General features: G+C 44.4%; 7 protein-coding genes across 7 annotated transcripts; 4 read left to right on the forward strand and 3 right to left on the reverse strand.

Annotated features, from left to right (window-relative positions):
• Positions 1–895: 895 nt before the first annotated feature.
• Positions 896–1,522, forward strand: HO173_008272 (uncharacterized protein; the record flags this gene model as incomplete). The annotated part of the gene is made up of 1 exon (XM_037310172.1): positions 896–1,522. One exon carries the CDS (start codon positions 896–898, stop codon positions 1,520–1,522), a length of 627 nt encoding a protein of 208 aa, XP_037162958.1.
• A 193-nt stretch (positions 1,523–1,715) lies between these two features.
• On the reverse strand, positions 1,716–4,817 carry HO173_008273 (uncharacterized protein; the record flags this gene model as incomplete). The annotated part of the gene is made up of 2 exons (XM_037310173.1): positions 1,716–3,646; positions 3,698–4,817. 2 exons carry the CDS (start codon positions 4,815–4,817, stop codon positions 1,716–1,718), a joined length of 3,051 nt encoding a protein of 1,016 aa, XP_037162959.1.
• Positions 4,818–5,296: 479 nt separating this feature from the next.
• Positions 5,297–5,791, forward strand: HO173_008274 (uncharacterized protein; the record flags this gene model as incomplete). The annotated part of the gene is made up of 2 exons (XM_037310174.1): positions 5,297–5,311; positions 5,393–5,791. The coding sequence occupies 2 exons, from the start codon at positions 5,297–5,299 to the stop codon at positions 5,789–5,791; spliced, it is 414 nt and encodes a 137-aa protein (XP_037162960.1).
• A 372-nt stretch (positions 5,792–6,163) lies between these two features.
• HO173_008275 (uncharacterized protein) lies at positions 6,164–7,292 on the forward strand (the record flags this gene model as incomplete). Its single annotated transcript, XM_037310175.1, has 4 exons — positions 6,164–6,198; positions 6,282–6,766; positions 6,819–6,942; positions 7,013–7,292. 4 exons carry the CDS (start codon positions 6,164–6,166, stop codon positions 7,290–7,292), a joined length of 924 nt encoding a protein of 307 aa, XP_037162961.1.
• A 207-nt stretch (positions 7,293–7,499) lies between these two features.
• HO173_008276 (uncharacterized protein) lies at positions 7,500–8,513 on the reverse strand (the record flags this gene model as incomplete). Its single annotated transcript, XM_037310176.1, has 2 exons — positions 7,500–7,564; positions 8,387–8,513. 2 exons carry the CDS (start codon positions 8,511–8,513, stop codon positions 7,500–7,502), a joined length of 192 nt encoding a protein of 63 aa, XP_037162962.1.
• Positions 8,514–8,631: 118 nt separating this feature from the next.
• HO173_008277 (uncharacterized protein) lies at positions 8,632–9,277 on the forward strand (the record flags this gene model as incomplete). The annotated part of the gene is made up of 2 exons (XM_037310177.1): positions 8,632–9,174; positions 9,221–9,277. The coding sequence occupies 2 exons, from the start codon at positions 8,632–8,634 to the stop codon at positions 9,275–9,277; spliced, it is 600 nt and encodes a 199-aa protein (XP_037162963.1).
• A 262-nt stretch (positions 9,278–9,539) lies between these two features.
• HO173_008278 (uncharacterized protein) lies at positions 9,540–10,163 on the reverse strand (the record flags this gene model as incomplete). The annotated part of the gene is made up of 1 exon (XM_037310178.1): positions 9,540–10,163. The coding sequence occupies one exon, from the start codon at positions 10,161–10,163 to the stop codon at positions 9,540–9,542; it is 624 nt and encodes a 207-aa protein (XP_037162964.1).
• Positions 10,164–12,795: the final 2,632 nt, after the last annotated feature.

Here is a 12,795-nt window from a genome sequence, read left to right on the forward strand (position 1 = left end):
CTTCGATCGATAAGGCTATTATTTCTATATTAATTAAATCGATTATTACTAAGAATAATAATAAGATAATTTTAATAGAGAACGATCTTCGTTATCTAATAGCTATAAAATCTCTTTCTTAATTACATCTACTAATTCTTTAGTTATTAAAAGTTCTCTTTCTTTCTTAATATAGGCTTTATTAATTTATAGATAATCTCGTAGACTAGTAATAACGTTCTTATTAAGAACCTCGAAGTTCTCTTTAACGTATAGAGTAAAGTTATTAGTAAAGACGTCTAAGAGTATTCTAAATTTATATATTTTATATTATTATACCCTTTAACGAACGAATTTCTTAAGCTCCTCTTAATATCTAATAATTTAACTTCTTATAATTTCTCTAATTTACGCTTAATTATAATATCTAATAATATCTCTAAAGAATTAGATTTCTTATCCTTAGAGTTTATTTTAATATATATTATATATTAATATAATATAAAGCTTAATAGTATTTAATATTTTCTAAATATTTTCTCTACTAAATAGAAGTTATAGAAATTATAGAAATTATAATTCTATTTAATCGAATCGTTATAATAAGCGAAATCGATTAAGTAATATAGAATCGTATAAAGTATCGCGGCGATATCGAGATAAACTTTCTTTAGTATATATTCTAGCTAATCTATATATTATTATTAAAATATATTAATTAGTATTAATAATTACTTAATACTATAATTACTTATATAATAAGACTTATTACTAGATATAATATTCTTAATAATATCTAAGAAAGAAGAATATCTATATACAGAGAAGGCCTTCATATATCAATGACTAGGCCGAATGAGTACTAGTGGTAGCGAGTGTTGAGTCGTTCCAACAACAACATAGTGAGCCTGCTGCAATGGCGACGGGAACAGACCCGGCAAAACGACTACGATTCGACCTCTTCACTAAGCATGTCGACAACACACATAGTGAAGCCTGCTACCAAATGGCATTCAACACATTCGATTCTTTCCCTACCTCCCTACCAAACCAACGAAAAGGATGGAACGAAGGATGGATTTTTGATGGCAAGAGCATGGGAGACACAGGGCAAATCTACAGTGATGCTCCCAGGCCAGGCTGCCAACAGGTGTTGGAGGATAACACATGCATGCGTTGGATTTTCTTCAATTCTACCGAAGGAATATGGCAAGAAGACTGGACAAGGAGAAGAACTCGGAGAATCTTGCTGGCACGCAGGCAAGATATGGCCAATATCTCCAGGATCTCTGAAGGACAATGTGGGTATGGCACGCATAGCACAGTCAAGACCAGCATGCGGCCCGGCAAAACCTCGGACATGATGTTTTTGAACGAATTGAAACCATCCGATGTTTTCGACTACTACCACTACACTTCGGCAAAATCCTCTCTGGTCGAGGCCTACACGGACTATGGATGTTTGGAGATACAAGGCAAGCAATGGGCGTGCATCTCCGGTCTACCAGCCATGGGGGCCATGGCTATTGAGAGGGGGGGGTAGTGTTACGAGCGTACCCTTGACACACCACTCAGCCCTATGGCTAGCGGGCCTTGGCGGAGGCATCTCCTACTATATCATGCCTCCTTCCTACATACATAGTTCGGTAGCCTTATTATCCTTGATCTACCTCACCCATACTGGTATCGCACCTATGCTGGTCCTGACACTACTATTCGATTTCTATCAAACAAGCTTACACACTATCTCTAAGCTCTTCTTGCAACGACTCGATACTCTTCACGAGCAACAGCTGCTTTTCCTTCCAGGTGTCTAGTCTCTCCGCAAGGTCACGCAAAAGTAACTTCTCGCGCCCCACTCGGTCAGATCGATCCTTGCCCTCCTCCTCACATGTTTTGACAGCTCTCTCCCACCCTCTTTTCGCCTTCTCGAGCTCGGGTAACTTGGCCTGACAGGTGTTAAGCTTGTGTTGATACTCTTCCAGCTTTGACTGGATCATATCGCGAAGCTCCGCGCTCTGATATCCTATGTCACATTCGTTATAAGTAGTGAGCGTGTTGTGATGGGCACGCACGGTCTTCTCGAGGGCTTTGGTTTCTATCAAGGAGGTTTCGTATACATCCGTCATTCGTTTGAGCAGTTCCCTTAGGACATGCAAGACTTCATCTGAAAGGGTTAGGCGGTCTTGCGTATTGCGTAAGCGCTCACGCATCAGCGAGATAGCTGCACACAAAGAATCTTTGAAAGCTAGAGAGTTAATTATGTCTTCTTGAACGATTTCCTTCGCAGTCACTACTTCAGGTGCCTGACCTGCCTTGCGCGTGACGGGGGGTATCTTCAAATCGATCTCGGCAAGCTTCTCAAGTCGGTGACTATTCGTGCTGTCGTCGTCAAGTAGGGAATCCAGAACTCCGCGCCAGAGGTCGGGGTCGATGCATGGCGGCATAGGAGTTTTAAGCATGGTGTGGAAGGCATTCACAATGATGTAAATGCCACAGTCGTGTAAATTGTTTTGAGCCGAACAATCTACTGTATTGAATTTCCACTCGATGCTGGTAGCTTCAGACGAAGCTTCGGACATTTGAGAATTCAGACTTGCTAGGAGTTTGTCGATTGCTTGTCGAGCCTTCGATTCGTAGGCTGGATTCGGTAATGAATTCCAGAAATACGAAGTACTGGCAAGGATATCGATTGTGATCAACGTCCAATGCCTCTTCTGGAGCAGCAATGGCAAAATCCACCAAGAATCCTCGCCAACTCCTCGACGCAAACGGGCTACGGTGTTAGCGGACAAGAAGGCAGGATCAAAAACTCGAATGCCATTGAACTGGCATCGATCAAGCACGGACTGAATAGCGGTAGTAGACAGCCATGTTCCAGGCCTGAAGCTACGCCTCGCACCTTGGAGATCGTTGCTTGGTATTTGGCGTCCTGAACAAGGGGCGCTTTCCTTATCTTTTGTAGTTGAAGCTTGGCAACCTGGGTCATCTACTTGAGCTGGCGCACCTGCTTGAGCCGATTCGTTTGCTTGAATTGGTTCGTCTGCTGGAGCTTGTTTGGGGTTGTGGATGGAACTATCAATGACGTTATCGATGCCGTTAAAACTCCCCTTATTGACTCCGCTGCCCATGAGACTGTGACTGCCATCATCGCTCTTAATGCCGCTGTCCCTCCTGCTGTGGATAGTGTCCCTGGCATCTCCGTTGTCGCTACCGTTATCGATGCTATGTTGAATGCCGTCGCTCGCATTAATGTCACTGGTGCCAGGGTTATTACCATTGTCAATGCAACTGTTCATACCGCCAGGTAGAGCATTCCTGCTATCATCGACGTCTTTGTTTCGCTCGTCCTTGTTAATGGCTTTGCGAGGTTCGCTAGCATCTCCATTATTGCCCCCATATCCATCAATAGCATCGCTCATTTTGGCATTTGATCCCCCAGGTGAGAGTAGATCATCTAGGTGCCCTGCCTTGAGCTCAGGCGACATTGCCGATGGGCTGGAAGGTAGTATGATAGGGGAGTCGCAGTCTGCCATAGCCGGTTCCCCATCATGGCGCATCACTTCTGGGCTCATAGCACGGTCAAGGTTGAGTTCAGCTTCGGTTGTTTTTTGAAGCTTGAGTTTTCTACGCCTGAGTCCGGTGAAGGAATTCAACTTGGCGGGATCTGGACGTTTATCAGCATCTTGGATGAGATGAGCGTGAAGAGAGATCTTACAGGGAGGTAGAACAACGCGAGGAGTGGGTCCCTTGGATACCCTCTCCTTGAGGGCTGCTGGCAATGTCGTGAAAGTGTCCTTTGCATCGAAAGCTGACCGTGTGGGTGCGTTTCCCTCTTCTTTTGAGGTGGTGAGCTCCACATTAGCTTCGCCCAACTCACTCGCATCCTGGTCTTCACTCTTGATCGATGTCGATGAAGTGGGATTAGGTCTTTGAGGGCTCTGAGCTTGAGAAAGCCCATTGGCGAGCTTCCTGCGCTTGCTAATAGGTTCGATGTCGGCTGTCATGGATTGTGAGTCTACGGGAGGAGATGAGGGAGCGGTGCTATGACGACGGCGCGTAGGCGTGGAGAAGCTACGCGAAGAAGAGGTGGATCCAAAGTTGGACGGCAGTGAGTGTACGCTGTGATTGTCACTGAGGTCCTCTGCTTCGCCAAATTGCACAGGTTTGAAGACGATAGGGGATTCAGGCTGCGGTGAGTCTTTTCGTAGATCACCTGGCATGGCCTTCGTAACCTGTGCCTCGCGCTTGTTGTGGATTCTGCTTTTGCTAGCGGTGATGGCGTTCTGGACATCCACTGTCATGAGGGTGGCGACTTTGGAGACACCAGAGGCCTTGGTGGTCCTTCGCTTGGTAATCTGCATGAGCAACATAGCCTTTGCATCCTCTTTGCTGTCACCAAGTCGACATAGCTTAGCCAACTCGGTAGCCAGTCGAACCGAGCACTTTTGGTTCTTCTCACATACGTTCCATCCTCCCCATCGCTCGCCAAGCAAAGCATTAGCGTTTTGATTGATACTGACACGTTGAGCTTGCGCTCTGAGAATGCAAGCTCGAACCTCCCCTTCCCGACCTGCTACGACCTGCTCAGCGACATTGAGTCGTACAGCAGTACCGAGCGTGCATAGCACCATGACATCGTTCTTCGCTACGCGGGTAGCACATTTCTTGAGAAGGCCAGCCAGGACTAATGTTGGTGAAAGAGGTCCACTCTGCGCAAGGCATTTCAAGATTGTGGCGTTGGCTTCAGCTTGGCTGTTGTAATAGAAGTCCTCTTCGTCAGCAAGCAGTTGAGACCAGTCGTAGGCTATCCCTTCAGCTTCCTTAGTTAGCGCCATGGCAAACTCTATACGAGTTCCTTTCAGGTAGAAGGTAATGAATAATGAGGCCAAGATTATATGAGGTGTTGCACTTGGGAAATTAGGATTTTCCCAAGTGCCTTGGCAACAAGGTAACACCCTTTACTCCAAACGGTAGTTTTTACCGGTAGAGTACTGATTAGCCGAGGCTCCAAGATAGCCAGCCCCATTGCCCTAACCCTAAGTGTATCGGCGGACCTTCCTTTTTGGGTCGATTTGGACAGAATACTCAGTTCAAATCATAGCCCGAGGGTCGGATAAGGGTCGAGGATAAAAGTCTCCGCCATCACCGCTACAACTACAAACTACAAACTACAAACTACCTAGACATCAGCCTCATCCCTCCTTTCCCCAACACCATTTCGACAATGGCCCGGCCCTCTAAAGTTCAAGCTCGGGCTCGCTAAGAGGTTGGGGTACTTATCAAGACGCTCAACGATCGAAAAGTAACGCCTACAATGGAAAAGGTCATTGTAGGTCAAGCGCACCAACTCCTATGCGTTGACTTTGGCTGATGCAAAGACTGGCATTTGGTGGAGCATTTCTGCCTGCAGTACTTATACACTGGAGCTCAATCACACATTGATCGCCGCCGTCAAGTCGTACTCAAAGCCGGGCGCAAGGCAGCCGAATCCAAGGCAGACCAAAGACCTAGTCGACTACGGAAGAATTCCCGAAGACGTCCCCGAAGACTTAGTCCACTGCATAAGCCAGATGAGCAGGAAGATGGCGATCAAAATGAAGAACGAGGTGCCGATCAAGATGAGGACCAGGACATCGAGCAAGATGAGGAGGAGGGTGGTGACCAAGATGAGGAACAAGGTGCCGAGCAAGATGAGGACCAGGACATCGAGCAAGATGAGGACCAGGACATCGAGCAAGATAAGGAGGAGGGTGGTGACCAAGATGAGGAACAAGGTGCCGATCAAGATGAGGACCAGGACATCGAGTAAGATAAGGAGGAGGGTGGTGACCAAGATGAGAGATAGAGTATTGAGCTACAACGTCATGGGCAAGATGAGATAGAAGATGTAGAACAAACGCGACGCAGAAGGTGGTGAGCAAGAGCGGGGACAGGGTGGTAAGGAAGATGGGGTACAAGGTGGTGAGCAAGATAAGGAAGAAGGTGATAACCAGGATGAGAAAGAAGGCAGTGATGAAAATGAAGGAGTCAACGATCAGACTGAAGATCCTCCATCACCGGATTCTTCATTACCTCCCCATTCATCGCCCTCCCTACCCCAGAATTCCGATAAGGACGAAGGATTGGCAGCCGTCGTTCGAACGGCGCCAACGGACCAGCGTAGACGGGCAAGTACTACAACATGTCCCTTGGAATATCCGCGAGAACTCCTCGGTCGTATGACTATGGAGCTCCGCCTCAGTGAAAGCACTAACGAGCCCTACTCTTGGAGAGACTGTAAACGAGCTACTCTTGGACAGAGCAGTTTGGATCGCATATGAGAAGGCTCGCGAGAAGAAGTCAAAGAAACCCAGGGACAAGGGAAAGCCACTCGCCAACAGCATAGAGGAACTCATTCTCCTGATCAGTTCTCTCTTCACGCCTGATATCTACTTGGAGCTCAAGGCTAGCATTCACATACTAAGGCGTACGGGTGTCGCGAATCTCGCTCGAGATAGGCGTAACGAATCGGCACAGGGCTATAGCCTGGCAGGTATGGCTCCTGATGGCGAACTACCCAATACTATAAGGGCGCTTCAGCAGCGGTGGGACCATGCACGTCATCTCACAAGCTTAGGAGATAGTTGCTGGCATAAGGTCGATCTTACGCTAATCAGATTGGAGCTCTATAATTACTGGAATCAAGCTCTCAAAATATACACTTCTACTTTCGACGATGACGTGTCTGTAAAGGATCGAAGATATATGGAACGGTTCGTCGATCGCGCTTTACCAGGACCGGGACGTCGTGGGAAGCGTGGTGGGAAACGCGCCGATAAACTAAAGCGTGCTCTTAGTCCGTACTTGGGTAGTTACGGAGAAGAAAGCAAAGACCATGTGGGACTATGCGATCAGGGTCGGAAGTCACGTTGCGGTATTCAACCAACTTTGGGGTTTGCCTCCTCTAATTAAACCGTCCAAGTACGTCTACCCAGCCCTCAAGTAGCTTCCCCAACGTTTTGAACCTGACCATATACAAACATCCCCTTAGGCTTCTCAACATTGGACTTCCCCTTCTCGAATTCGCCATACCCTTCTTGCTAGAACGACATCCCTCTCTCATTCATATTCAAAATGTCATTCATAAAGACTATGTCTCACTACTGAGAAATGGCATTTCCCTAAATCCGAGGGCCTTACGCTTTGCCACAACGGCCCCCAAGGATGCTTTGGCATTCGGTAACGCCTGCGATGAGAATCTTATAGGCCTGATTGGCCTTTTTGGATATTGTTCTCTCGAGGAAGCTAAGATCGAGCTATCACCTGAATAGCAACCGGCGCCGCCAACTCGACCACCTCAGCCTCAGCCTCAGCCAAGCACGCCTGGTCGAGGTTCTGGTCCTTTGACACCGCCTCCGACTGAGAGCCAGCATCGCGCAACTTCCGCTGTCACAATCAAGACCCTCCCTGATAATCGTTCTTGGAGCGAAGGTCAAGACGAAGCCATTGACGAAGATTCCTTTCGTGGTGGAGAAAGACTATTTGAGCGTGATGATGATGGCGATGGCGATGGCGATGGCGATGGCGATGGCGATGGCGATGGCTTGATTCCTCGACGATCAGCTTATCCCGTTTACAGCAGGCTGATTACCCAATGACTCAAGCAAAAGGAAAAGGAAAAGCAAGAGCACGATCGCACTCACAAAGGAACGAGTGTCCTACTCCTCACAACGATGCGAATTCCGGCACTTCTAAACGAAAGCGTCCGAATTAATCCTTAACCCTAAGGCGCTAGGGGGTGCGGCACATGCAGCGCTTGAAATCGCCCCGCCCCGCCCCGCCCCGCCCAGCCATAGGCCTTAGACTGGGGCGAGGGCGAACTCGAGAGAGAGAGGGCTAGGGCGGGGCGGGGCTATAGGGAGGTTTAGACGAGGGCTGAGATGCTGAATTCCAACAGTGATAAACTGGAAATCGGCGAGACGTGGCGCTCCCGTTACAATAGATGGCTCCATCAGCGAGGGCAAACTCCCAAGACCGCAGAGCATAGGGAGAGTGCTGGAGTGTGGAGAAGATGTCGCCTTCGTAACGTGCTCCACGATTGTTGAGGATAGGAGTTTCGAGAAACTCCAGCGATCCTATACGGGAGGAAGGCAAAGAAGGCTTTATGTCTCGCTTCCGGCGCGCCATAAATTACGTTTGAGGTAACGATAATCCCTCGAACGCCGGGGTAGTGAGTGTCGAAATGTAGAGATTCAGGGATGTGACGACATGTGTGTTTGCCTACATGCAGCCCGTATGTTGAGAACGTCCTCTTTCCGCTAGGCCAGAACGATTAATAACAGGCCTTTCTGACCAGATATTTATGCAACGTTCCAGTTTCTTTGATCACAGTAAGACAATCTGCAGGATGCCGATTTCACCATACCTTTTTCGTGCAATCGGCTATGCGTATTTCCTATTTCATTGTCCACAGCAAGCAGGATGGCGATGTTATGATATCGTTTTCTGGATACAAATATCATCCTCTGGTCCATCTCCCTGAAATACAGCATCTCGTAGCATCAAGCTCGCATTTTCCCTACGCACCAGCTTCAGCATCTGTCAGGCAAACATTCTTACAAGCCCGTCTACCCTGAATTCAGAAACGATCCCCAATACCTTCAGTTCACCATGTCCTCCGAAACCTTTGTCAACTTCGTGATGCTGCTCATTCCCGCTGGCGCCGCTGGCGCCGCTGGTGCCGCTGCATTAAGATGGGTACTCCTCACTTTCGGCCCTGCAGCCATGATCAAAGCGGCCAAGGAAGCGGGCTCCTATGTCGTTGTGACGGTGATTGCGGGCCTACAGAAAATCGCGCGTCCAGAGACCTTTCATTATGCCTGGGCCATCGTTACCGAAGCCCTTGAGCAAATCCAGAGCCTCATCCATACCATCCGTTCGCTACCTTGGAACGACTATGTCAGCATGGCCAAGCACGGTCTGGCATCACTGGGTCTTCTCTCATCGATCTTCAAGGATATCATCAGCAAAGCGATCAGCCCAGAAGCGGGCACATGTGCTCAGCTACTCCTATACGGTATGCTAGCGATGCTCGTCGGCAACGTCCTGTTCATGTTCTATCAAAAGGTCTGTTTCGCTTGGAATATCGTCTATTTTATTCTCTCTCGGATTCTTCGTCTCCTCTGGGCCATCATCCTCGGTATCCTTTGGCCCGTACGTTTCCTCCTATCCATCTTCCGCCACTGAGGCCTTCGATCAGATCAGCCCTTCGCTTATGGCACTTTCGCAAATACCTCTGCCAACTCTGAAGGAGTAGTCATAAGACTTGGAAAGGATTGATGGACGGGATATGCGAGCTGCTCTGTGAAGGACTTACGGAAGGAGCAAGGTGGACTGATAGGGATTGATCGCGGTGGATTGTGGGAACTGTTTTCTTTGGCCAAGAAGGATATAATGCAGAATCTTAACCTTCTCGACGCTCGTTTCGCGGTAATGAGGCATATGTATACAATACCAAAAACATTATTCTTTCGCTCGATGCCTTTCTATTCCTGAACTGCGCGTGCATGCCCCTCCCTTCATCCCTTTACGGCGCCCTCTTCCTTCTTCCTTCGCTTCCTACTTGCTCCCGCTGGTATAATGTCTTCCTTGTCCTCATCTTCACTGGTTCGTAGATCATTCATCTCCGTCCCAACGGCCCCATCCATCTCCCTCATACACCCAGGTCGTGCTGCCGACCACTTCTGGATCTCCGCCCTCTCCGTCTTGCTGAGATTGCCTTGGTAGTAGAGTAGAAGGCCCGCACGGTACATTTCGGCTTCGTGAAAAACTTCCTTTTCGGCGCGATAGAGAGGGTCATCGAACTTTGACGGCGTCGTCTTCTCCATGTTTTTTTGCTCTGCCCGTAGGTGTGCGGTGTGATCCATAACAGACTGCTTGGTTTCGTTCTCGAGTTTGGAAGATAGCTCGCCGCGAAACTCCGGAATAAGGAGCCTAGCAACCGCAAAAGATTCCTTTTCCAGTAGTACATCGATAAACGCATTGATGACTTCCAGCGTTGGAGAGGGGTTGTCGTCGAGATGTAGCCAGAAGGTTTCACAGAAGTGTTCAAGCTTAGCACCCCAATCCTCGTCCTCTTTCCGCTGGAGGAGCTCGCGGAAGCCGTCCAGGAAGTGCGTGTTTGTATCGACTAGATCAGACATGGCAGAAATTCAATGATAGAAGCAAGCTTATGGTATTGTACGAGAGTTACTGAATTATTGTGACCTTCGACTCTCGATATAGAAGCCAGCCGGCGCGGTGTTGAGTATGATGTGGAGATGCAATATCCTAAGGGGGACATGCACAAGCCAAGCCAAGCCAAGCCAAACCGCGTAGGTAAACATGGAGATTAGCACTTTGACAAAGACCTGTCAACTGTCAAGTTTGACGTGGGTTCGTGGAGAGAGGCGTTGGTTAGTAGAGTGAAGGAAGATGACTGGGGAAGCATATCATCATTTGGGGGGTGGTGTGTAGTTCTCGATGGGGCGAGTTACTAATTCATACCTCAAAAGTATGAATCCTGTTAAGGAATCATTATGGTTTGACTCATATATGTGTGTGGTGTAAAAGATGTTCATTAATCTATGTGGTCTGCAGGCAGATATGTGCGGTGCCAAGCCTACGCTAGTGGCCCTATGAGTGTCCCTGAGGCATCTCATGACAATTGCCCACAAAAAACAGAGAATTGCCATGTCCTCATGGCAAGAAACATGCATGCATGTGTGCTTTTCGAAAAATCGGAAAGGAGTGGAGACACCGGGCTAATTAGTGGTGTGGATCTCACAAAATCTCCTGCCGTAGTGAAATCTTTCGAATAATGAAATTGCTGTCAGAGTAAGACATCGGACGGTTTCAATTCGTCCAAATATGCATCGGCCGAAGTCCCCCCTGAAGAGACCCAATTGGTCATAGTGATTTGGCTGTGACTGAGTAGGCCTGCGTTCTTGGTGCTGGGGGCCTTGCTGCCGCTTAGTTTCTCCGCCGTGTTCTCCGCCGTGTTCTCCGCAGTGTTCTCCCCAATTGCCTGTAGTGGATCCTCCTCTTGCTGAGTATCGGGCTGGTGTGAGATCGTGGAGAGTAGACCTGTTGTGTCACTGCTGCTGCTGACTGTCTCCGCAATATTCTCCGTACTGCATTGCTCCTCCTCTTGTTGAGTGGTTGGCTAAGTGACTTGCTGAGTGGCCGACTGAGTGACTTGCTAAGTGGCTGGCTAAAGCTGTTGGCTGAGTGGCTGGCTAAGTGGCTGGCTAAGTGGCTGGTAAGGCCTTAAGTCTAGCTGTTGGAACGACTCAACACTCGTTACCACTAGTACTTATTCGGCCTAGTTATTAATATATAAAGGCCTATCCTATATATAGATATCCTTCTTTCTTAGATATTATTAAAAATACTATAATTAGTAATAGATCTTATTATAGTAATAACTACGAGAAAGAAAAATTTATAATATTTTTTTTTAGGGAAAAATGAAAAAAAAAAAAAAAAAAAAAAAAAAAAAAAAAAAAAAAAAAAAAAAAAAAAAAAAAATATATATTAAGATATTATTAATATTAATTAATATACTTTAATACTAATATATAGATTAATAAGACTATACTCTTATAAGAATTTTATCTCGATATTATTATAATAGCTTTATACGATTCTATAATTACTTAATTAATTTTATTTACTTAATAATATAATCGAATAGAATTATAAATTCTATCTTTTATTTATTTTACAACTTCTATTTAATAGAGAAAATATTTAAAAAATATTAAATATTATTAAGCTTTATATTAGTTTAATATATAATATATAATAAAAATAATTCTTAATAGTTATAGTATATTCGAAGATAACGATTTATATTCTAATTTATCTACTCTATCTATTTATCGATTTTAGAGTAAAAGACTATTAATAGCTTAGCTATAATATCTAATTATTTATAAAAAGCTTTTTATATAATAATTATAAATTAAGAGCCTTAATCTAATATTATTAAAATTAATAAATTATATAGATGAAATACTTTTTTAAATAATAAATTAATTATCTTCTTAGTAATAATACTTTTATTAATATCGAAATAGATTACGTAGTAATATTTCTTAATAAATTAATTAATCGCTATTTAAATAGTATTATAATCGTCGAATATAGATAAGTCTATAACGAAGTCGATTAATATATCTTATTATCGTTTTTATAAGATTAATAGAGACTAGAGTAAGCTATATTCTCGATTACGAGATATCTTAATTTTTTAATAAATATAATAATTTTAAATATAGATAATTACGATAATCTTTATATCTTATTAATAATATTCTCTTTTAAATAGTTTATAGATATATACTATCTCGAAATAGTCGTAGAATAATTAATTATATATCTCTTAAATAATATCGATATATATATTATTAAATATTTAGAAATAATTTTTATAAAAAAGTATCTCGTTTTATACGAAGCACTTATTAAGAATAATCTCTTAAAACTTATTTTTATCTTCGATGATAACGTTATAAATTTTAATATAATAGTTATTCTTTTTATTAGTCTTTACTATTTTATAATAAATAAGATCGTTAATTATATATATATTAATATATTCGCTATTTAATTTTAATTAATTAGAAATAAAGATTATTTAATATTATTAATATAATTATTCGTTCTCGAAATTAGTTAATTTATACTTAGTTATTTATATAAGTATATTTATCTTAATATTTTAAGATTTAAATCGATAAATAATCTTTATATTAAATTCTAATAATATATTTAAATATCGAATTTAATATT

The sequence above is a fragment of the Letharia columbiana genome (assembly GCF_014066305.1).
Source record: "Letharia columbiana isolate WasteWater2 chromosome Unknown Sc0000029_s0, whole genome shotgun sequence".
Lineage (NCBI taxonomy): Eukaryota > Fungi > Ascomycota > Lecanoromycetes > Lecanorales > Parmeliaceae > Letharia > Letharia columbiana.